Raw genomic sequence first — 22685 nt, forward strand, 5'->3', positions numbered from 1 at the left:
AAAAAAAAAAATGTATCTCTCTATTGGCAAAAAAAAAAAATGTATCTCTCTTCGGCGATCCTCATTTGAGCAGTTCATGGTGATTGTCTTAATGAAACCACTCTTAAAAGCAATAGATTCTACATGTCTTAGGGCCTTATAGTATTCATTTCACCTTTTTGTAAGGTGAGCATGACACATTATGTTGTCAAATATATTTTATTTTTAAAATGTCCACTAAAAGGTTTGTATTTGCATTGAAGAGATCAGAGATGCCATTTAAAATGTTTGGCTTAACCCCCCAAAAGCTATTGCATAGATTTGTCAAAAGATACCCCCAAACTTCAGAGTAAAGAGAGAAGCTTCAGAACTATTTTAAAGAGAATGAGGGATAGAAATAACTTCAAAACAAATATAATCATATTTAGTCTCAGCAGTTATTAAATTATCCTGATAACAGATTCTAAGCACTTTCCCCTATTTTGAGAAGTAAGGTGTAGGCCTCTCCAACAAAATATTTTAGTGGTTATTATTAGTCACCTCAGAAGCCTGAGGCAATGTTTTCTTTTTTAATTTTAGAAACTAGTTCCTTCCTTCATGAGAGACTCTAAATTTGAGAAAGTATTTATCTTTAACATTGCTAACTTAAAATATTACAAATGAACTTATTGTATAGCAAGTATTTAGGAGGTAGGGGTTGTCAATTTTATGACTAGGGTGCTGAGCAAAAAAAAAAAAAGGCTGACAGTATTGTTTCTTTTATGGTTCATAATCTTTTTTTTTTCCCTAGGACTATCAGACTTGGCTTGACCTTAGAGAATTTGAAACTCGCATTGGTGAACGTTACATTACACACGAAAGTGACGATGCCCGCTGGGAAATACATGCATATACACACAACCTTGTATACCCAAAGCACTTCATTATGGCTCCCAATCCAGATGACATGGAAGAGGATCCTTAGTTATTATTGAGCTAACTTCAATAAGGAAGGATTTCATGTTATGGACTGGTATTTTGCTGTATAACTGTTGTTCTTTGTAGGTTGTCATCTGAAAGGATGCAAAGACATGAGGAAATATGATAAGGAATCAGTGACACCAATACTGTAGTTCATATTGAGTAGGTACAAGAGGGGAAACTGAGTAATAAAAACACATAATGGAACCCAAGATAAAGCTTTTCATAAATTTTTACAGCATAAGCAATAACTGGTTTTTGTATTTTTCCTAATCGTTCATTTTAGTACAATAGTGGCACTTAATTTATCTTCCCTTTCCTATTCTTAACATTATTTTTTTTAAAAGGAGAAAAAGGCAAGCTAGGGTCCAGTTATTGCGTAGTTTGACCAAATCATACAAGAGTTACAAGGTTGATTACTAAACAGATGTGCATTTATGTGGTAACTGAGAGGCTACCAACATGCCATTTCCTATAGACTTTAAACATTTATTTAACTGACCATAGAGGCATTGAGGGGTTTTTCCTAGACTCCTAGAAAGGAAGTGCTGGACTGTTTTACCTTTATTTTTTAGGTCAGTCAAGACTCCAAAACAGTGATCCCTAACCCTTTTGGAGTTGAAATTCTGAATATGCTCTTTGGAACATGAAAACTAAGTTGTCACCTTTTGTAAGTATTGACATGTTGCAACAGCCCCTAAGGTCATTCGGGACAACTGATGTACAAAACCAGGAGTAGGAACTGCTGGTCTCAGTGCTGAGTTGTTATGTATGTCTTCTTATAGCTCAACTCTGCTGCTAAATATTCACGTTCCCACTGACGCCGTTGTGATGCCACAATTGGATTCCAACACTTAATAGGTATAGATCTGAACTCTAATTACACAATTTATCTTTACATAGGGTTGAATAATTTGAGGAAGAAAATTAAATATATGCTAAAAGTAGGCCAGTGCAGAGTCAGTCAATGCTACAGGAAAGAATAACAGTATCCTTTTGTTCTTCCCTTAGCTTATTGGAAGGCTTTACAGATATCTGGAATGTTTTAAAATCAATTACATTTTAAGCAGTTTGAGGGAGTGGATGGGGGGGAGCATGAAACAGTTTGTAAGAGTACGGCTATGTTATCAGCTGAGCAAATGAAAGAATGAAAGATTTTTTTTTTAACACTGCAGCTTCAGCAGCCAGCTAAAGACATTTTTTTCTACCCAGACAGCATATTTAAGAGGTTAGACTTTTTCATAGCTTTTTAAAAGTTACTAATAGTTTTCCCCAAAAAAAGTTAAAGATCTGGTGGGACCATTCACTTATAAAAAATCTAGGGACTTTTTGTTTTCTGATTCCTCAGTAATCATTGTAAACTTTTTTTCCCCTCCAAAAAGAGCAAAAGATGTGGAGCCAAAAAATCTGGCTCCGTTCTTTAATTACCTATGTTGGCCTCGGCAGGTGACAATCTGTTTGAGCCTTGAGTTCCTCAATCTATAAAATAAAGATTATAATTCTTGCCTGTACCTTCCTCACAGTGTTGCTGTGAAGATCAGATGTTTATAAGCTAAAAGTTATGAGTGTTAACTATCACTGCCCACAGAATTTGAGGTAGCAAAGGAAAAGAATGTTCTTCTTGTGAACAGACTAAGACTGAGAGGGCCCTTAGAGATCCTGAAGCTACTGCCTTATCTAGGACTAAAAATATCCTTGAGCGAATGGAAGGAAACACACAGTGCTCCTCTCTTCTGAGCTCTTTACATGTTTTACCCTCACAACAGCCATGAGGTAAGTGCACATTAACTCTCTCTCACAGATAAGGAAACTGAGGCACAGGGAAATTAAGTAACTAGCTGCTGAAGGTCACAGTTAGGATGTGGGTTTGAACCCAGGCAGTGTGGCTCCAGAGTCCTTCTTACCCCTCCTAACCATTTTACTATACTGCCTACCCCTAAATATCTCCAGGAGACACTCCACAATGTCTCAGTATTTCATTGTGAGACAGGAAAAAATTAAACCAAATTAATTTTGCAAAACCTCTGGGAAGTGTATTTTTCCTGTGATAGAGGATAACTTCCCCAAGTTTCTCTAAAGTCTGTTTATATCAGTGTGCTAAAATGAAGTAATTCTGAGTCACTAGGCACCCTATTGTGGTTTTACTGCGTAAGATGATAATTAACTGGAATGACGTTTGTTTGCTATACTTATATAATCAAACTTTACAAGCCATGAAATTAATTGCACTCTTTTTGTTTTTGTTGAATGCCTAAGAAGTTTTCTAAAAAAAAAAAATTGTAAAGGCACTGTCAGATAATTTGGAGTTGAGTAATTTCTCCAGTTACTGTATAACCTGCATAACCTTTTTTGTCTTGAAGTCATTGTGTTTGTATAAGAAATAATTGTTAGAAACGTTTGATAATGTACAAAGTAGTCTATAATGACACTGTTTAGTACATTTTTATTTTTTATTACATCCCACTTTTTGTAAATATCCTCAAAGAAGCTTGATAATAAAATGTATTTCCATATCACCATACTTTTCCATGTGAAAACCTGAGCCTATCTCTAGTAGAGGTATCCAAAGAATATTTTATTTGGTTGTGTTCTTTTCCCAGGCTTTGGTAATAGAACTGTTTTGGAAATAGTATTTGTAAATGAAACTAATGCTATACTTAAGAACACAGATTTTTTTTTAAATCTGACTAAAATAAAAAACAACTCATTATTACAATTTTATACAAAATTTGAGGTAATAACCTCGAGGTCTCATTTCTTGGAATGAAAGTTTGGAATAATTTTAGGTTTTTCAGAAACTACCACCAAATATTCCACTACTGCAACTGCCGAAAGACTTAAGCTAAATACCTAATACCAAAGTACATGTACAGGTTTCAAGAAGCATTGCCTCTTTCCCCTTAATCATAAAAACTATTAAATAATTGGGAAGGGCCAACTATGGGTATTTTCATCTTCTAAAAATTCTCCAACCAAGTCTTTAAGGGTGGCTAGGAATGGCCCAAAGTTGAGCAGCATCTGAAAAATAAGGCCTCCATCTTCCTTTAATTTAGCATGAGATAGAGAATGCTAGTCCTGTTCTCAGTGAAGCCAAAGAAGCAATAAGAAACAATCATTCATCACTCTGCCAATGAATTTCCAATATAGTTAAGCTATAAATTCAAGACATATAGTAGTATTCTTTTCCTTTAATTTCACAAATTTGTGTTGTTAATATAACAGTTCTTCAGAAAGTCCGTATGTCTGTTATTAATAAAAGTTTATTGACCCAAAAAATGAGAACTTATAGAACTAAATCTTGACAGTTATCTGAAAATAAGAGAGAATTAACTCAGTTTAGAAAATTACTCCTCCTAAGCAGTCTGGATTTACTCTAAGTCATATTTTAAGTACCTGTTAGGTTTATTGGTTTTACTGTGACTTTTAAAATTTTTTTAATCTAATTTTAATTATAAAATTCACAGAAGCATATAAAAATTCAAATACCAAAAAGGAGGACAAATAAAAAAGTCTTTTCCCACCCCTCAAACCAGATTGGGAAATTTAATAGTGATTATTGAAGTTCATAGCAATGTAAGGCCTACCTCAAGAAAGAAGAAAAATTTCAAATAACCTAACCTACTATCTAAAGGAATTAGAAAAAGAACAAACAAAGCCCAAAGTTAGTAGATGGGAGGAAATAATAATTACGAGAGGAAATAAAATAGAGACCAAAAAACAACAGAAAACATCAATGAAACCAAGAGCTGTTTTTTTTGAAAAGATAAACAAAATTGATAAACCTTTTTACAAAATTGATAAACCTTTAGCCAGGCTCATCAAGAAGAAAAAAGAGAGGACCCAAATAAACAAAATAAGAAAGAGGAGAACAACTGTACTACTGAGATACAAAAAAAAATAAAAATAAAAATAAGAGAATACTGCAAACAATTATATGCCAACAAATTGGACAACCTAGAAGAAATGGAAAAATTTCTAGAAACATACAACCTGCCAAGACTGAGTTAAGAAACAATCTGAACAGTTCAGACCAGTCATTAGTATTGAAATTGAATTTGTAATTAATAAAAAACCTCCCAGCAAACCAAAGTTCAGGCTTCACAGGGGAATTCTAAACATACTAAGAAAAGCTAATACCTATCCTTCTCAAACTATTCCAAAAACTGAAGAGAATGGAATGCTCCCAAATTCATTCTACAAGACCACCATTACCCTAGTACCAAAACCAGATAAAGACTCTACAAAAGAAGAAAATTATAGTCCAGTATCTGATGAATATAGATGCAAAAAATCCTCATAAATTAGCAAACTGAATCCAACAATATATTAAAAGGATCACACACCATGATCAAGTGGGATGTATTCCAGGGACACAAGGATAGTTCAATATTTGCAAATCAATCAGTGTGACCCACTACATTAACAAAAGGATAAAAATCACATGATCATCTCAAAAGAGAAAGAAGAAGCATCTGACAAAATTCAACAGTCATTCATGATAAAAACTCTAAACAAAGTTGATATAGAGGGAACATATCTCAACATAATAAAGGCCACTTAACCACACTCAATAGGGAAAAGCTGAAAATCTTTCCTCTAAAATCCAAATTGGAAGGGAAAAAATAAAATTGTCTCTATTTGCAGATGACATGATACTGTACATAGAAAACCCTAAAGTCTCCACCAAAAAACTGTTAGAACAAATGAATTCAGTAAAGTTGCAGGATACAAGATTAATACACAGAAATCTGTTGCTTTTCTATACACTAATAATGAACTATCAGAGAAAGCAAGAAAACAATCCCATTTAAAATCACATCAAAAAGAATAAAATATCTAGGAATAAACAACCAAGAAGGTGGAAGACCTATACTCTGACAACTATATAACACTGATGAAGGAATCTGAAAATGATACAAAGAAACGGAAATATATCCTATGTTCTTAGATTGGAAGAATTAATATTGTTAAAATGTCGATACTACCCAAAAGCAATCTACAGATTTAATGCAATCCCCATCAAAATACCCATGACATTTTTCACACAACTAGAACAAATAATCCTAAAATTTATATGGAACCACAAAAGACCCAAATTCCCAAAGCAATCTTGAGAAAAAAGAACAACGCTGATGGTATCATGCTCCCTGACTTCAGACTTTACTACAAAGCTACAGTTATCAAAACAGCATATTGGAACAAAAACAGACACATAGATCAATGGAACAGAACAGAGAGCCCAGAAATAAACTCACACACCTATGGTCAATTAATCTACGACAAAGGAGGAAAGAATATACAATGGAGAAGACAGTCCCTTTAATAACTAGTGATTATTGGGCATCCTTTCCTTACTTTTTATATACAAGTAAATATCACTGAACAGAAAACAACCAGTCTGCATTTAGTGTTTTAATTGCTGTGAAATTACTTTTAAGCATTTCTTTAAATGTAGCTTTTCTCCAACAAAAATGGAATCATAACTACAAAACATTTTGCACCCTACTTTTTTCACTTACTAAATCTTAGCAATCTTTCTATGTCAGAACATACTACTCTACCTCATTTTTAAAATATATGGATAATTCTATTTAATCAGTCCCCTGTGAATGGCCAGTTGTTTCCAGTTATAAAACCAATCAGAATTCATGTTTACGTTTTAAAACAAAAATACAGCAACTAGCTTTATTAATTAGAGGAAACCCAATAATAAGTTTCATTAAATTGAGAACACACATTTGTACCAAGAATCAAACACAATCTTAAAAGATCAATTTTCAGTTGTACTGTATGGGCTATTTTTATTGGCTGTGAAGAGATAAAATATTTTAATACTTATTTTACCTGTGATATATAAAATGTGTTCCCTTTATTCTAGTTTCTTAGGCCAACTTGGGAGTAAAAAGTCCAAACTGAAATATCACCGCCAAGCAAGTTCACCAAACCCAGCTACAGGTGATGGAGAGGGTTTTGACTGACATGCATTCATCTGATGATTTCTACCATGAAGTCTCTGATGAGGTATCAAGGCAAAAAAGTTAAATCTTTCTCCCATCTTCGTAGGATTCATTAACATATCATAGCCCTGAAGTAACTGCTGCCTCAGTGATGGCTCATCTGATTTATCTAAAAGAACCTGAAAAGAAAAAGATTTCTTAGTGAAAATAACCAGGAGAAAGGATTCCTAGTTATTTGCAACAATACTAATGACTATTAGCTATTCAATAAAACAGTGCTTAAAATGTAATTTCTGATCATCTACCTTAGAATCATGGTGTGTTTATTAAAGACACAGGTTGCTGTGACCCAAACCTATGGATTTGTATGTTTAGCAGATATTCCCAGGTAGTTTGATCTACACTGAAGGGTTAAGATGTCTTCAAAACAGTTGTAAAATTCATACTCATACAGGCAGTCAAGTTTTCTTAACAAACGTGAATACTATTTGGAAGTCTTCATTTTACCTCAAGAGAGATGCATGAAACTTACCAGGCTGCTCCACCCCCACGTTGTCTGGTTACACTGAACCCTATGCTACTGAAAAGACTGGAACACCGAGGATCTGACTAACGGCAAGAGCATTAAGGCCAAGTGAACTTAAAATATTTATTGAAATAGTATGAAATTAAAATATTTAATAACAGTGAAATAACATAAATCATTACCTTCAGCCGGACATCAATGCCCATATTTCTTAAAAATGTCTGCTGTTTTACTGGACCCAGAGAAGCTACTTTCCCCTGGGACGTCCTGCGCAAGTAACTGAAGTCCACGTCAGCTGTGAGGTCTGCTGTTCCCGGGGCAATTAAGACATCATGAAGCCTGTGGCCACAAAACCCCTTGAACATAATTTTTTAAATGATGAGTTTTTGTACTTTTATGGTTATCATTATCAAGATTAAAGAAATGCTATCATTTTAGTACATTTTACATAACAACTGTTAAAAAGGAAAATATAGCCTAAATCAGTGGTTTACAAACTCTTACCAAATAGCACCCTTTCTTCAAATGAAATGCCACGTGGAAAACCCACTATAAAGTGCTATGTTATAGTGCCTGAAGATGCTGCCTTTGACAGTTGTTTAAAATTTTAATTAATGCCCATGGTGATGAAGTAGAAGAGAGAATTCTCCAGATGAATTCAGGTTACCAGAACCTAGATGGTGTTTTACAGAGTGTATCCATCAACTATATGCATCAGAATCACCTGAGAGCAAAGCAACTATACTCCAATAAAAATTATTAAAAAACAAAAAAAATCACCTGAGAACATGTTACTGGACTCTACCCAGACCTAGCAAATCAGAATCCTGGAGGTAAGCCTAGAGAATCAGTGCTTAAAGAAAAAAAAAACTCTCCAGGTTTTTCTTTAAAAATATAAAGTTAGAAATTGAGAAACACCGATCTAGAAAATGACTTAATAACATCTAGTTAAATGTATTTCAATATACTTTAATTAAAGTATATTGAACAGAATTGATCATATTCCAAGACAGCGGTCCCCACCCTTTTTGGCACCGGGGACCGCTTTCGTGGAAGACAACTTTTGGGATGGTTCATGTGGTAATGAGAGCGACAGGGAGCGGCAGGTGAAGCTTCGCTCGCTTGCCCGCCGCTCGCCTCCTGCTGTGCGGCCCGGTTCCTAACAGGCCGAGGACCACTAATGGTATGAGGCCCAGGGGTTGGGGACCCCTGTTCCAAGAGCATAAGAAAGGATGTTTAGGAAGGATGTTTAGGAAGGATACATCTGGAAAGGAAAAAACGTGTTGAAAATATGCAGAAAAAGTTTGAATGATTACAGTAGCTAGATCAAATCTATAAAAAGTAACAATGTTTTTTTAAATGAAGGAGGGGAAATTTTTAAGAACTTTTAAGAAAATCTTTCAATTTGAATTATTCAGATGGTTACTAGGATCTATGCAAACCTAGGTTCTGCAACTTAAGGAATAATGCAGACAATCCAGATCCTGTTCAAAGGAGAGGTGGACGGTAAGACACAGGGTTAAGGGTAATTATAATAACGTGGATTAATTATAAAATAATGTAATACAACAGTGCTAAGTACTGTAGAAACCAAAATAAGATAAAGATCTTCAATGGCTTCAAACCTAACAAATGACAACTGTTAAGTAAATTGTACCAGTTAAATTCTGATAGATCATGTGACTGAATTATACATACTCTGAAGGTATCTGTCTTAGTTCCATCATGACCATAATCAGCAATCAGGGCAGCACCTCCAGTTAGTGAAATGCGTTGAGAAAGTTCCTGAATAATAACACCAGCATCAGGACACACTTCCACGTGATCCCTTGTTTCATCACACTAGTAAGGGAACAGTTGAATCAAAATACATCATCCAAAAGACCTGTTTCCTTAGGGTTTTTCTACAATGAGCATTTCTTAGTTACAATAAAAATAAATTCCTTCTCAGGGCTTCCCTGGTGGTCCAGTGGTTGGAACACCATGCTTCCACTGCAGGGGGCGTGTGTTTGATCCCTGGTCAGGGAACTGAAGTCCCGCATGTAGCACAGCCAAAAAAATTAAAAAAAAAAAAAAAAAAAAAATTTTTTTTAAATAAAAAAAATAAATTCCTTCTCAATATGAATATGTTGTCTACACTCAACTTTTCACATGACATCCTTTCTATTACACAGAACTCCTTGGTTCTCTGATGTTGTCCATTCAGTTTACAAAGATATTTTAATTTTAATGCCTTTTATAAAAAGGCATATGCCCTCTCAACCCTCCAGATGGCTAAGAACATTATCATTTTATTTATGGTGATTTTACTTCTGTATCATAATTCATATAAATATATTCCACTGGGTTGAAAGCATGGAAAAGGAATTTTTGTCTGCCTAGAACAGTGCCTGACACATAAGAGACACTAAAAAGTTGTGCTGGTAGAACAAATGATATAAATCCATTATAACAAAACAGACCCTATTAAAGCAAGTAAGTATATCTGCCTTCTTTTGCGGGAAAAGGTACCCCAACGATATGCCCTATATCTAGCAACACCAGCTTATAAACTAGTGTCAATGTACCTGAAGCCCTTATTTCCCAAGATGTTCAACTATTAACTAAGGGTCCTCAAGAAGTACATACTAGCTTAAAACGTGTATTGACAATAAATAGTAATACTTGCCAACTGGACTAGCAGATATGAAATTTCACTAATTCCTATGATAATGAAAAATTTTTTCCTCATTGTGCAAACGTACATTAACTTTTGCTCCCTCCTAACACCTATTACAAGTGAAGTACTGACCTGCTCTGATGTCTCTGCCTATAATGGCACAGGTCTAAGAGGTACAGAGTCAGGCAGACTCAGCCCTTGAGTCTCACCTCATCTACTGCTTACTAGAGACAAGTTACTTAACCTTTCACAGTCTATTTCATATACTAGGCTTACTGTGAGAATTAAATGAAATAATAAACCACTAAGCCTCCAGTGCTATTAAATAAATTACTGTGGTTTCACTATATAAACCATGGGGTCAGCTGCTTCAGGCATAAGGTGACACGACTCAGCGTTCCATGCTGACATTCTTAACATCCTAGACTGCTCTTCAAGACAAGAGATTCCACTACCATTTGCTCCATCCAAATGAGAGGGAAATCATCACTCCCTTTCTCATAAGTGTACACTGTTCAAGTGAAGACCTAAAAACAATCAACTTTCAGGGGGTTAGCTCGCAGTAGCTTTATGAATTTGTTTCTCACTCAGGTAAAATTAGCCAGAGTATGAAAAAGTAGAAATGCTCACAAGCACTTAGGCTGATATTTTAAACTTATGCTTTGCAATGAAAACTTAATTCATAGGTTTATGTTTAAAAGCTCTTCTGCTTTTAAAATCGGTAACTTCTAAGGCAGAAATTCTTAGTTATGGTCCAGAAAGTAGAAATCTTCTTTTTCTGAGCTCGAAAAAAAGAGAATAAAACAGGCAATCTAAAGCCCAAACATTCCTGAGAAGTACAGGTTTTTTGAACGTTTAAACTCAAACCGAAGATACACAGGCTCTTGCAATTATTCCTTGAGGACAATAGAAAGGAGTAATCAAATTTTAATTTGGGTGGAAGCATGAGAAAAAAGGTATGCTCTAACAGTAGCCCAAAGAGAGTGATAATAAAACTTACCTAATAATAGTTTTGAGAATTAAATGAAAAAATAGAGTAATAGGGGCTTCCCTGGTGGTGCAGTGGTTAAGAATCCGCCTGCCAATGCAGGGGACACGGGTTCGAGCCCGGGTCCGGGAAGATCCCACATGCCGCGGAGCAACTAAGCCTGTGTGCCACAACTACTGAGCCTGCACTCTATAGCCCACGAGCCACAACTACTGAGGAGCCTGCGTGCCACAACTACTGAAGCCCGCGCGCCTAGAGCCCGTGCTCTGCAACAAGAGAAGCCACAGCAATGAGAAGCCTGCACACCGCAATGAAGAGGAGGCCCCACTCGCTGCAGCTAGAGAAAGCCGGCGCACAGCAACGAAGACCCAATGCAGCCAAAAATAAATTTTAAAAGAAAAGAGTAATACATACAAAATATTCAATAAATATTGTTATTGTTACTTTACACTGTACTACATTGTTTTCACAGATACATAACTTCCTGTCAAGTAGGCAGTATTGTCACAATTTGATAGAGAACTGAGGTAAACAGAGATAGTCAGGGACTTGCTGAGTAAGCACTTACTTTCTTATTACATTAAGGTCACATGGCTAAGAAATGATTTGAACCCAGTCTCCTGACTCTAAATCCTGTGCATTTTCACTATTAATAAAAAGCACCTTTCATGTTACAAGGAACTCTAAAATACTAACTCAGAAAATAAGACTGAAGATTTGGCTGGCAATAAACTAAGAAAAAAAAAATTATTCCTACTTGTATGAAGGCTTCTGCTGGGGTAGCACAAGGTGCCAAAACAAATCTCAGTTTATCAGAAACCTGTGGATCAATATCAATGAGTACTTCTCGCCATCCGTGTGGTGTTTTCTAAACACAAAATAACACATAAAAACAAATTTTTGCAAGTTTGTTCTCAAAATTGCCTCTACCAAAATAACTTTTCTCCTCTTATCATATATAAGACAGATAACTAACATTTACAGAGCACTTTACCACTTAAATTATTTAAAGGCATTACTTCATTTCCTTTGAACAGTATGAGTAGAATGATAGATGCAAACTATTAATGCTGTTTAGATAAGAAATGGAGGAGGAAATACGCAACATGGAAAGTGCCCCCAAAATGGAAAACAGACTTAGGAGGACTGATCAGAAGCTTCTGCCAACAAATTACTACATAATTAATATATACTCTTAGCCCTACAAGTTACCAGTACATGTGCATTACCACCAAATCTTAAATCTCCTCACAGAAAGAATGAAGAAAATTTTTAATTTTTGGAATTTAAAAATATTTGCTAAAAAATAATCCTTCATTGCACTATAGTCATTTACTATCTTACATTCTCTTACATCTTTATCCCAGAGGAATTAAGAATCCTTAATATCCTAAGAATTAAGAATTCTTAATATTTCACTTTTGCCTTTCAATGATTTATATTCATCAAACTTCCAAATATAGCTAACTTCAACAAGTAGTAATTAAACACCATAAATGTTTATTCTTACAACATAAGGCCCTTTGTTATTCAATTATAAATGTGACTTCTTTCCCATCAATACCTGAAACTTATGCACAGGAAGAACATCGAAAAATTCATGTGCAAGATAAAAGCTGTACTCTATTTAAAAACAGAAGAAAAAAATTAACATTTCAGCATTTTCAAGGCAATCAATTGGTTGTTTTGAACATTAACAAAAAGAAAATGCATAGTTGTTCGTAATGGAACTTGTGATGCTTCCACAATTATAACTTCCACAGAATCACCCACCTCTTCATGGCAAACCTACTGTGCAGAACATACATAGGAACTATTATTACTGTTCCCATTTTCCACATAGAGGGTCAGAGAGCTGAAATATCCCAGTTATCAGTTTAATGTTTTATTCATCACCAGGCCCAAAAGAAATCAGAACTCAAATTTGTTAGCTGGAAGAGGATTTGAATTTCCTAAAATCAGCCAAGACGGTTAAGGCCAGGAAGGGCTGTGGTGCCTTGGCCAAGGTCAGACCACCACTTTAGGTTTGAGCTGGGGCTCATCAATATAACATTCTTGAGGAGTGAAGGGATTCTCCCACCACCCCTTCCTTGCCTTTAGGCAAGTAAGGATGATCAAAAGATGAGATAATTAAAGTAAACTCATCTACTAACACTGCTTCCTTTGGGCCCCACTGCCTTGGGCTACTTCATCATCAGTACTATCTGAGGGGTAGGGAAAAACTAAAAAGTACAACCGAGATCCATGTTTTGGTTTTGGTTTGCTTTGGTTTTTGCAACATCACATGAAATTATTTTCTAACACAATGCTGTTCTCTATAGGTAAGGGACTTGGCAGCCCTAACTCAATCTACTACATTGCTCTACAAGGTTGTGCTCACCTATCACTACTGTGAGGGGCTGTGATCAAAATTCTTTCATTAATCGATGTAAAATAATTACCTTTTGGGACATCTTGCAGATCTCGGTACCAGGAAATTGGAATTCCAGACTTAGTGACACCTTTCATATATACTGGGGATCCAGCATTTCGCTCTAATAGGACCTTCTCTTCAGTCAACGTTAATGCTTGAATCTCACTTAATTTTTGGCTGACCTCTACCAGATGTATTGAAATGTCACAGTTTTTCAGCACAGATGCAAGCTGACTGAACACCTAAATATAAAAAGAAGAAATTGGCAAAATCTTGTTGAGTAGATTTTAGGTTTTCTAACCATTGACCTCGATAATTTGCTCATGTCACAGCAAAAGTAATAATTCGTTTCAGAGAACCTCACACAAGTCACTCTCCAGCAGTCTATGAGAATCATAACCTACTGGAGTTATTAAACATAGTCTATATAAGAAATGAACAGTACATAGTACACAGTACAATTTGGTTTCCTACTGATAAAAATTAGAATTATGACTAACAAATGAAAATAAAAGCTTTAGCATCCAATAATAACAATGATTCAGATTAGAGAGTCTAAAAAAAGACCAAAGAAATAAAATGTATATAGCCTTGTTTTTTTTTAACTTTGAAAAAACAGAGATTTTTTACTTATAAGACCTGAAAATTGTTATACACATCACACCTGGGGCCACACAGCAAGTTCATGGGTAAAGAGCTAGGCTTGATTTTTAAAAGCTGCTATGAAGAGAGTATCCCAAAGAAGATCATTGACTAGCCACTGATACAGCAAGTAGGGCCCTAGAAAGTGATGCGGAAAGTCAAACTGCTGTATCTCAAGTGATTAGGCCAGCAAACCTTGGGCAGCAGGAGGCTGTGGCAATAGCTTGAAAAAAATAAAGAAAAAAAGAAAAAGAAAAAGCTGCTATGCCTACAAAATCACCTCACCCCTGAGATGATCAGACTGTATCCACAAGAAATCAGATTTGAATGGCACTAATTACTTGACAGTTTAACTTTGAGATTCTTTCCCATTTTCAATTTCTTCTTAGCCACACACATTTTTTTGCTACTGTAAACATGAGAAAAAAAAGGAATATACTAATGTTTTATCAATATTTTAATGCTAAAAATTCAATGCTAATTGGATAAAGTATATCAATATTTTTTTCATTTGAATTTAATACTCACTGGTGATTTGCCTCCTACTTTTGAGACCTGAATATGCGGGTACAGACTGATTAGGACAAGACGACTTTTCCAAATTTAGTTTTGAGATGAAACTATAAATGGAAAAACTTCTTCACAAGAGAAAAATCCTTCAGAAATATGATCAAAAATAAAAACAAGTCTGTAATTACACCTTTGGCTATTTTCTTTACATTCCTTTAAATTCTTTGGCTTTTTAAGAGTTCTCAGGACTTGATCTAGGGAAGCATCCTTTAGACATTTTAAGAGCTGTGGGTATAGTTTGGTGCATATAGTTTGGAGCACGGAGTTCAAGGTAGAGCACAGAAACAAGTCTGGTTGTGAACACCTTGTATTGATAAGAGGGTAGCTGCCAAAGATGTTTACGCATGGGAATGATAAAGCCAAGCATTTTCTTTCCAAAAGACAAGCATAAAGAATGGATTATGGGGGCTTCCCTGGTGGCGCAGTGGTTGAGAATCTGCCTGCCAATGCAGGGGACACGGGTTCGAGCCCTGGTCTGGGAAGATCCCACATGCCGTGGAGCAACTAGGCCCGTGAGCCACAATTACTGAGCCTGCGCGTCTGGAGCCTGTGCTCCGCAACAAGAGAGGCCGCAATGGTGAGAGGCCCGCGCACCGCGATGAAGAGTGGTCCCCACTTGCCACAACTAGAGAAAGCCCTCGCACAGAAACGAAGACCCAACACAGTCATAAATAAATAAATAAATAAATAAAAGAACGTGAATTTCTTTAAAAAAAAAAAAGAATGGATTATGGGGGACGGATTAGGAATTTGGGATTAACAAATAAACACTACTATATATAAAATACACAACGACAAGGACCTACTGTATAGCTCAAGGAACTATATTCAATATCTTATAATAACCTATAATGGAAAATAATCTGAAAATATATATATAATCACTTTGCTGTACACCTGAAACACTGTAAGTCAACTATACTTCAATTTAAAAAAATTTTTTTAAAGAAGAAAAAGAGCTTTGGGCTTAATTTTTAAAGTTCTTGAAACAAAATATTGTTTGAGAATCTTATTAAATATTTTATATTCAAATGACTTTGCCAATTTAAAAAGATACAAAATAGAGCCCTGGAAACATAAATCAGTGGGTTCCCCTCACCACCAAAAACATACAATATAATCAGGATTCTTATTTGTCAGATATTTGTAAATTTTCTTTGAAAAAAAAAATCCTTCAATTCTTAATTTCAAGCAGAAATCATATAGCATCAAGAAATTTAAATTTCTTTAAATTGAATATGCATTTTTTTTTTACACTGATTTGTCAGGTACACACAAAATAAGCTCACAATTTATTTTGGGACATACAATGTAAGTAACTTTGATGTTAGTAGATAATGCCCAGTAGCTATTCATAGGGGTTGTACCAAAATATACTTACAAGCAGTACATGAGAGTTGCCCTTGCTCCCCATCCTCACCAACCAAGGTCTGACAACTTTGGTGTTGTCAGACTTTCTAATTTTGAGGGTACAGTGGTTACTCACTGTGATTTTAATTTTCATTTCCCTGATTACAAATGAGTCTGAGCATCTTTTTGTCTTCATTAGCCACATGGACTCCCTCTTTTATGACAGGCCTGTTCACATCTTTGGCCTGACTTTTCTATTGAGTTATCTGTCACCTTCTTACAGATTTACAGGAGATCTTCAGGGCTTCCTTGGTGGCGCACTGGTTAAGAATCCGCCTGCCAAGGCAGGGGACACGGGTTCAAGCCCTAGTCCAGGAAAATCCCACATGCCGCAGAGCAACTAAGCCCGTGTGCCACAACTACTAAGCCTGCGAGCCTAGAGCCCATGCTCTGCAACAAGAGAAGCCACCGCAATGAGAAGCCCTCGCACCACAACGAAGAGTAGCCCCAGCTCGCCGCAACTAGAGAAAGCGTGCACAGCAACTGAAGACCCAACGCAGCCAAAAAATAATAAATAAATAAATAAATAAAATAAATCTATTAAAAAAAAAAAGTTCTTTATGTATTCTAACTACCAGTTCTTTGTTAGTTATATGTGTTACAAATAACTCCTCCCACTTTGTGTTTTGTCTTGTCACTTTATGGTGTCTTTGAAGAACAAAATGTTCCTAGTTTCTTTAAAGAACAAAAAAGTTCTTAATTTTAATGTATTTGAAATTATTAATCTTTTCCTTTATGGCTTCTGCTTTTTATATAATGTAAAAAACTCCCTACTCAGAAGATGAATATATTTTCCCATAATATCTTCTAAATGTTTTGTACTTTTAGCTTTTACATTCTCCCCTCACCCCCATTTTTTTAAGATTAGAAACAGATAACAAGTAATGATTCACTATATTATTTTGACATTACATTTTACCTGAGAAATATGAGATTAAGGAGGTAAGACTGAAAACCAAGGAAATCAACAAAGTTTTCAAACTCAGTCAAAAGTAACAAGAGTCAGGTACATGAGACTTTAAGACATTCTTTTATTACTTACCCTCAAAATATCTCCCAAGAGGGTACCCCTGCCTGGGCCCAGTTCCACCAGTTGGAAAGCTGCATTTTTTCCAGTGGCTATCCATTCACTGATGAACCATATCCCTAGGAGCTGTGACAAGAACTACATTCAAGCATTATAAAGCATAGAAGTATACCACAATATAAAACTCTATGTAAATAGACTTTACGCCAGAAGGCAAAATGTTTCCTAACAACCATACACGTTATTTAACATGTTAATATATGTATACGCACACAGGAACTTCACTGGGACTACAGTACAACAGACACCACTTAGGAAGCTTAGTAACAGAAGAAAACACCTAGTTAAAAGGCAGCCTCTACTATAAAAGGTCCCATGACACAGATAAGAGGATATCACTTACCGAAAGGTACTAGTATTTCAAAGCAAACAGACATATGAAATATGATTCTGCCATTTCTTCATATTCATGTAATTTCAATAATTACATGGCTTTAAGTCATAATTAATATTTTTTTAATGTCTAGATTTTTCTTCCTTTTGTGTACTATTTTCTATTTCTAAATTGATCAAAGGTTATATATGGAAATAAATGAACTAGAATTCCTGAAAAGAATTCAAAGTTCTTAAGGAGACTTCTACTATAAATACGGCTAAATAAGGGTTATAGGCTATAGAGCGCATTTTGATTCCACTAATTCCTCAGTATTTTTTATCTTTTCTCTCTTCCTTCTTGAGGGAACTCTCAACCTCCTTCTTCGCCTTGCCTGTTGTCTCTCTTCGTCTTTCCATTCTCATTTTTTCATCTGGTTCTCCTCTTTTCCAACACCTTTTCTTCCATTTCTTTTCTTTTTCTTTCCTTCTGTCCTTTGTATCTCTACATTTCCTTTTCTACAGTAAAGTATTAAACCTTTCAAATGTCTTCGATACCTCTATTCCTTCAGTATATAAACAACTAAAAAATTAAAACTTGATGAATCACCAAAAACAAAGCTGTAAAACACTACTGTGGAATACTACTACTTGATCTACTCTCAAATGTTTGATAATTAGTTTCTTCTAGAGTTTACGTTGGATATTACCTCCCCAAAGATCTGACTTATTTCAGGTGAAGTAATGAAATCTCCTTTTTCTCCTAGCATGTCACGGTTCACATAATAGCCCTACGTAAAAAGAAAAAAATGGAGAAAACAAATTAATTTTCAAATAAGCTTTTTAAAACACACCTCCAAAATCTCACATAATGTATACAATGAGATAAACAACTTATTTCATAAGAAAGTTCTCTCTTCCAAATAAGCAAAATAAACAGCGTCTTTACCTAAATTTTACAAAGTAACAGTCATTTTGCAGAACTGGTAGAAAAACAATCACTCCTTGACTACAAAGGCAGAAGCCAAGCAGGGCCCCTCTCCACACTGCACAGCTGCCCTCCCTCTCCTGCCTCCACACGAAGACCCTGGCTGCCCCACAAGCCCCTCGCCCAACCTCTCCCACTGTGTTTCAAATCAGCCCTGCCTGCTCTTGAGGCTGCTTCTTGACCTGGGTGCTGGTGACACGGGAGTGTTCACTTTGTCAAAATTCATCAAGCTGTATAAATGTGATTTATGCATTTTTCTATGTGAATGTTATAGCTCAATAAAAAATTGATTTTTTGTTTGTTTTTGTTTTGTTTTGTTTTGTTTTTAATTTGCCCTGCCTGGCCATACATCCTTGCCATCGCAAATGTTCTCCTTTCTCCTTTCCCATCTCTCCCTGGCAATCTTCTACTCAGTAAGACTGAATCTGCTCAAATGCCACCTTCTCTGACCTCCTCCTCCAGCCCTCCAACCTCAGGCGAGACCGCATGCCTCCTTTTCTAAACTTATTTCTTTATATATCTAAATTCTTCACCAGAAGGATTAGTCATTTGGGGGACGGGACTATGTCTTATTTACCTTCATATCCCAAGTTTTAGCGTAGTGTTTAGCCTTCAAGAAACACTCAAGAATTGTTTAAAATTTCCCTATGTCCTTCAAGCCCCTTCTTCTACCAGCTTACCCTAAGCAGGTGACCTGGGCTCGGGCCCACGCAGGAATTAAAGAATGTTATTAAATAGACTTCCTCAGGTTCCTGACCCCATCCAGCCTCCACTGTTCCCATTCTTTCCTCGGGACTCAAAGGATGAAACGCCTACACCTTCTGCTCTTTTCCAAACTTAACCCTGTGCTCTGGCTCAATCATCATTTCTCACATAACCTTCATGGGCCAGGATCTTTCTATCACAGCTTTCTCTTACAGCTTCAACTTTTCCCCCTCAGCATTAGAAATTTAATTAAGTCACTTCCATCTTTAAAAAAATTTTTTTCACTCCATACAGCATCTCCCCTCTAGCCTTTCTCTTTCCCTTCGTAAGGAAGTATTTCAGGGGTGGGGTGTGTGTGTGTGTCTGTGTGTGTGTCTGTGTGAAACGAACCACTCTGGCAGTGTGTGTGTGTGTGTGTGTGTGTGTGTGTGTGTGTGTGAAACGAACCACTCTGGCAGTGTGTGTGTGTGAGAAACGAACCACTCTGGCAGTCTAATGAACACTACAGACCCTTCACAGAATGTTTTTAAATGCACAGGACTTAAAACACACAGGACTAAATATGAAATCAATTGAAAAATACTTATCAGGCTTCCCTGGTGGTACTGCGGTTAAGAATCTGCCTGCCAACACAGGGGACACGGGTTCAAGCCCTGGTCCGGAAAGATCCCACATGCCGCGGAGCAACTAAGCCCGTGTGCCACAACTACTGAGCCTGCGCTCTAGTGCCCGCGCGCCTAGAGCCCGTGCTCCACGGCAAGAGAAGCCACCTCAATGAGAAGCCCGGGCACTGCAACGAAGAGTAGCCCCCGCTCGCCGCAACTAGAGAAAGCCCGCGCACAGCAACGAGGATCCAACACAGCCAAAAATAAATAAATAAATAAATAAATTTATAAAAAAAGAAAAATACTTATCAAATATTTTAAAAATAAATTTGTGATATAGTAATATATATACACCTTTAAAAGTGTATTAAAAAGCAAAATTGAGCTGAAGTTCTAATAAATAATGAAGTTTTGAAGTACAGAGAAGTACAATAGTACTTTGAGATATCATGATCACTCTGTTGTGATATGACAATGTCAGTGATTTCCACTGACGCTAAAATCACAGAGTATTGCTGATGGTACTGGTTGTTGCCTATGTTCATAATCAGAGAAACACTCAACTTCAGTTAGAGGTTAATGAAAATAAAAGTGTAATTTTTATTCCCATCCACATCTACAAACCCCCTGATTTCTATTCAAGGATCCCTAGGTTAAGAACCTCTACTTTAAATTTGAGTTACCTCAAGGCTTACTCCTGAAAAACCTTCTCTTCTCTAAGTATACTCTCGCTGGTTCCTTTTTATTTTAACGTCATCTATATACTGATGATGACCAAATTTATATATGCATGCCCAATCTTTCTCACGAACTCCAGACTCTTATGGCCAGCGGCTCACTTACTATCTCCACCTGATGTCACTGCCAACACAATGTACATGAATGCACCTCCTAAAGGTTTCCCATTGCACTAACACAAAAATCTAAATTTCATGAAAGCACTGCATGAACTGGCTCCTCTCCAAACTCATCTCACACTACTTTCCTCACCATCAAACCCTCCCCCCCGCCAGTCACTGCCCTGCAGCCACACTGGTGCCCTTCCCTTCTCTGTGTACCAAAGCATTTCCCAGCTTAAAAACCTGGTGTTTCTGGATCCTCTGCTGGGAACCCACTTCTCCCAGACTTTTGCCAGGCTGGCCCATCCCCATCCTTCAAGCCACAGCTCAAATGTACTGGCCTTCCCCGACCACCTACCTAAGGAACTTCTACAATCCCTATTCCCACCACAGTATTTGCTTTCAATCCCTATTAACCCAGTTTTGTTTGTTTGTTTTTTCCTCCCTCAGAAGCACTTACAACAATCCACAATGATCTTGTTTAATTATTTGTTTCCTTGTTTATGGTTCATTATCTCACTAGAACATAAGCGCCATGCTCCATTGTCCACTGCAGTATTCCCAGAGCCTGAGACAGTGTTTGGCACATACGGCACCTCAATAAATGGATAAATGATGAGTGGACCTCAACTCTAACCCAGAGGTGTTTGTTTTAAAGTTTCTCCTTATCTGAACTTTTGGTACATTGTAACACTGCATATAGGCATTAAAGGATCTCTTCCTTTACTAAACCTCTGGACCCTGAGTCACTCTACTATATCCAACAGCAAAAGGCCAAACAAACCCCAGGATTCCACAGATCTCATATTTCAACCCAACAAAAGGTGAAACATTCTAAAATAAAAGGACCACAGGCTTTCACCAAGTGACTTTGTAGAGCAGACAAGGAAATGAAGGTCAAAAACCTGTGACAATGCCTAATGCTAGAACGTAAACGCCCAGACCTTCCATTCTCAATGGAATACGCTCCCAGTGCCTGCTGATGCCATCCCAACACAGCTTTCCAGGCACTAAATTCGTATTTCCTGTTGCCTATTGGACATTTCCACCTGAGTCCCACAGACACTTCAAAGAGTTCGGATTGAACTCTTTCCCACCTCTACCTCCTCCTGAATTCCCTTCTTCCTGAAAAATGACTCCAGTATCTACCATAAACCCAGGAAGGGAAGTCATCCTTCCTTCATCTCATAAGTCCAATCGGTTACATCGTCCCCTGAACATCTTTGTAACTTGTCCTCTCTTTAAAGCCACTGCCGCTGACTTGACCCAGCCCTGACCAACTGACAGATTCATTTATCTGTCCCCAGGTCTTTGAGCGTGGCTCTTCCCCTGGAAGGCAACTGCCAGGGCTGAGGACCTTCGGGGTCCCCTCTGAGCATATCCTCCTGGTTCACACCCCGCAGCGCAGCTAGAGCGGGCCTGGTCCCCGGGCTCCCCGACCCATACCTTGGCTGGGTTGGTCAAGACCTCCTTCATGTACTCGGCCACGGTGATGGGACCAGTAGACTTGATTTTGTACATAAGATGCCGCAGCATAGGGGTCACCGGGTTGTTTTCTGCCGGCTCATTCCCGGAACTGAAGTACTTTCCTCTCCAAAGACAAGGAAGGACTGTAGAAAACACACATTAAACGGCATTCATTAGAAACCTTAGTATTGGCATGTGCACAGCAGCCGGAGTGATTTCAAAGCGGCTTCGTCAACCCTTCACCTCGGCCAAAGCCAGGAAAGCTGTCTCGGGCCCTCAGCACGCCCAAAGGGCGCAGCAGGCACGCGCTTGGCCCACGACCACACAGCCATTTCGTGTCTGACGCTGGACTCCAGGCTGCAGCCTAGAGCGCCCCGGAGCCCCCTCAACTGGAGAAGGCGCCCCGGGCGGTTTCCGCGGCAACGGGGGCTCGTGCACCGCAATTGCTTACCCGCGCGCACGGCGCACAGCCGCCCAGCGCACAGCAGCCCAGCGCCTGCCGCAGCGAAGACGCTCATCCCGGACTCCGCACACAGCTGCTAGCCGCCCGTGGGTGGGGAGTGCTCCTATTTCCGGGG

General features: G+C 37.4%; 2 protein-coding genes across 8 annotated transcripts in view; one reads left to right on the plus strand and one right to left on the minus strand.

Moving 5' to 3' along the window:
- PRKD3 (protein kinase D3) overlaps positions 1-3455 on the plus strand; it is an 83980-nt gene extending 80525 nt beyond the window's left edge. For all 5 annotated transcript variants that reach the window (XM_036872466.1, XM_036872469.1, XM_036872471.1 and 2 more), the window contains one exon: positions 770-3455. In XM_036872466.1, the coding sequence (XP_036728361.1) occupies positions 770-943 (174 nt within the window). In that variant the 3' untranslated portion in view covers positions 944-3455. The remainder of the gene's footprint in view (positions 1-769) is intronic.
- On the minus strand, positions 5-22683 carry NDUFAF7 (NADH:ubiquinone oxidoreductase complex assembly factor 7). 3 transcript variants are annotated; one of them, XR_005022333.1, is made up of 11 exons: positions 22559-22683; positions 22087-22250; positions 18214-18294; positions 17147-17257; positions 13511-13724; positions 12634-12692; positions 11827-11937; positions 9121-9264; positions 7605-7778; positions 6784-7075; positions 5-1031 (listed from the first exon to the last, which is right to left on the minus strand). XR_005022333.1 is itself a non-coding variant. In XM_036872473.1 (10 exons), exons 1-10 carry the CDS (start codon positions 22623-22625, stop codon positions 6860-6862), a joined length of 1284 nt encoding a protein of 427 aa, XP_036728368.1. In that variant the 5' UTR covers positions 22626-22683; the 3' UTR covers positions 6611-6859. The 3 variants fall into 3 exon arrangements, 2 of the variants coding, with proteins under 2 accessions (XP_036728368.1, XP_036728367.1); XM_036872473.1 differs by lacking the exon at positions 5-1031 and having other exon boundaries at positions 6611-7075; positions 9121-9207; XM_036872472.1 differs by lacking the exon at positions 5-1031 and having other exon boundaries at positions 6611-7075.
- Positions 22684-22685: the final 2 nt, after the last annotated feature.

Source organism: Balaenoptera musculus, chromosome 13 (assembly GCF_009873245.2).
Source record: "Balaenoptera musculus isolate JJ_BM4_2016_0621 chromosome 13, mBalMus1.pri.v3, whole genome shotgun sequence".
In the NCBI taxonomy this organism is placed as follows: domain Eukaryota; kingdom Metazoa; phylum Chordata; class Mammalia; order Artiodactyla; family Balaenopteridae; genus Balaenoptera; species Balaenoptera musculus.

Excerpts from the sequence above, each read along its gene's own strand:
- NDUFAF7 (XM_036872472.1), bottom strand. The coding sequence starts at position 22,625 with ATGAGCGTCTTCGCTGCGGCAGGCGCTGGGCTGCTGTGCGCTGGGCGG. Across the intron at positions 13,725-17,146 it reads TCTTGGGAGATATTTTGAGG|GTGTTCAGTCAGCTTGCATC; the intron begins GTAAGTAATAAA and ends TTTTATATTTAG. Across the intron at positions 11,938-12,633 it reads TTCCTGTGCATAAGTTTCAG|AAAACACCACACGGATGGCG; the intron begins GTATTGATGGGA and ends TTTTGTGTTTAG.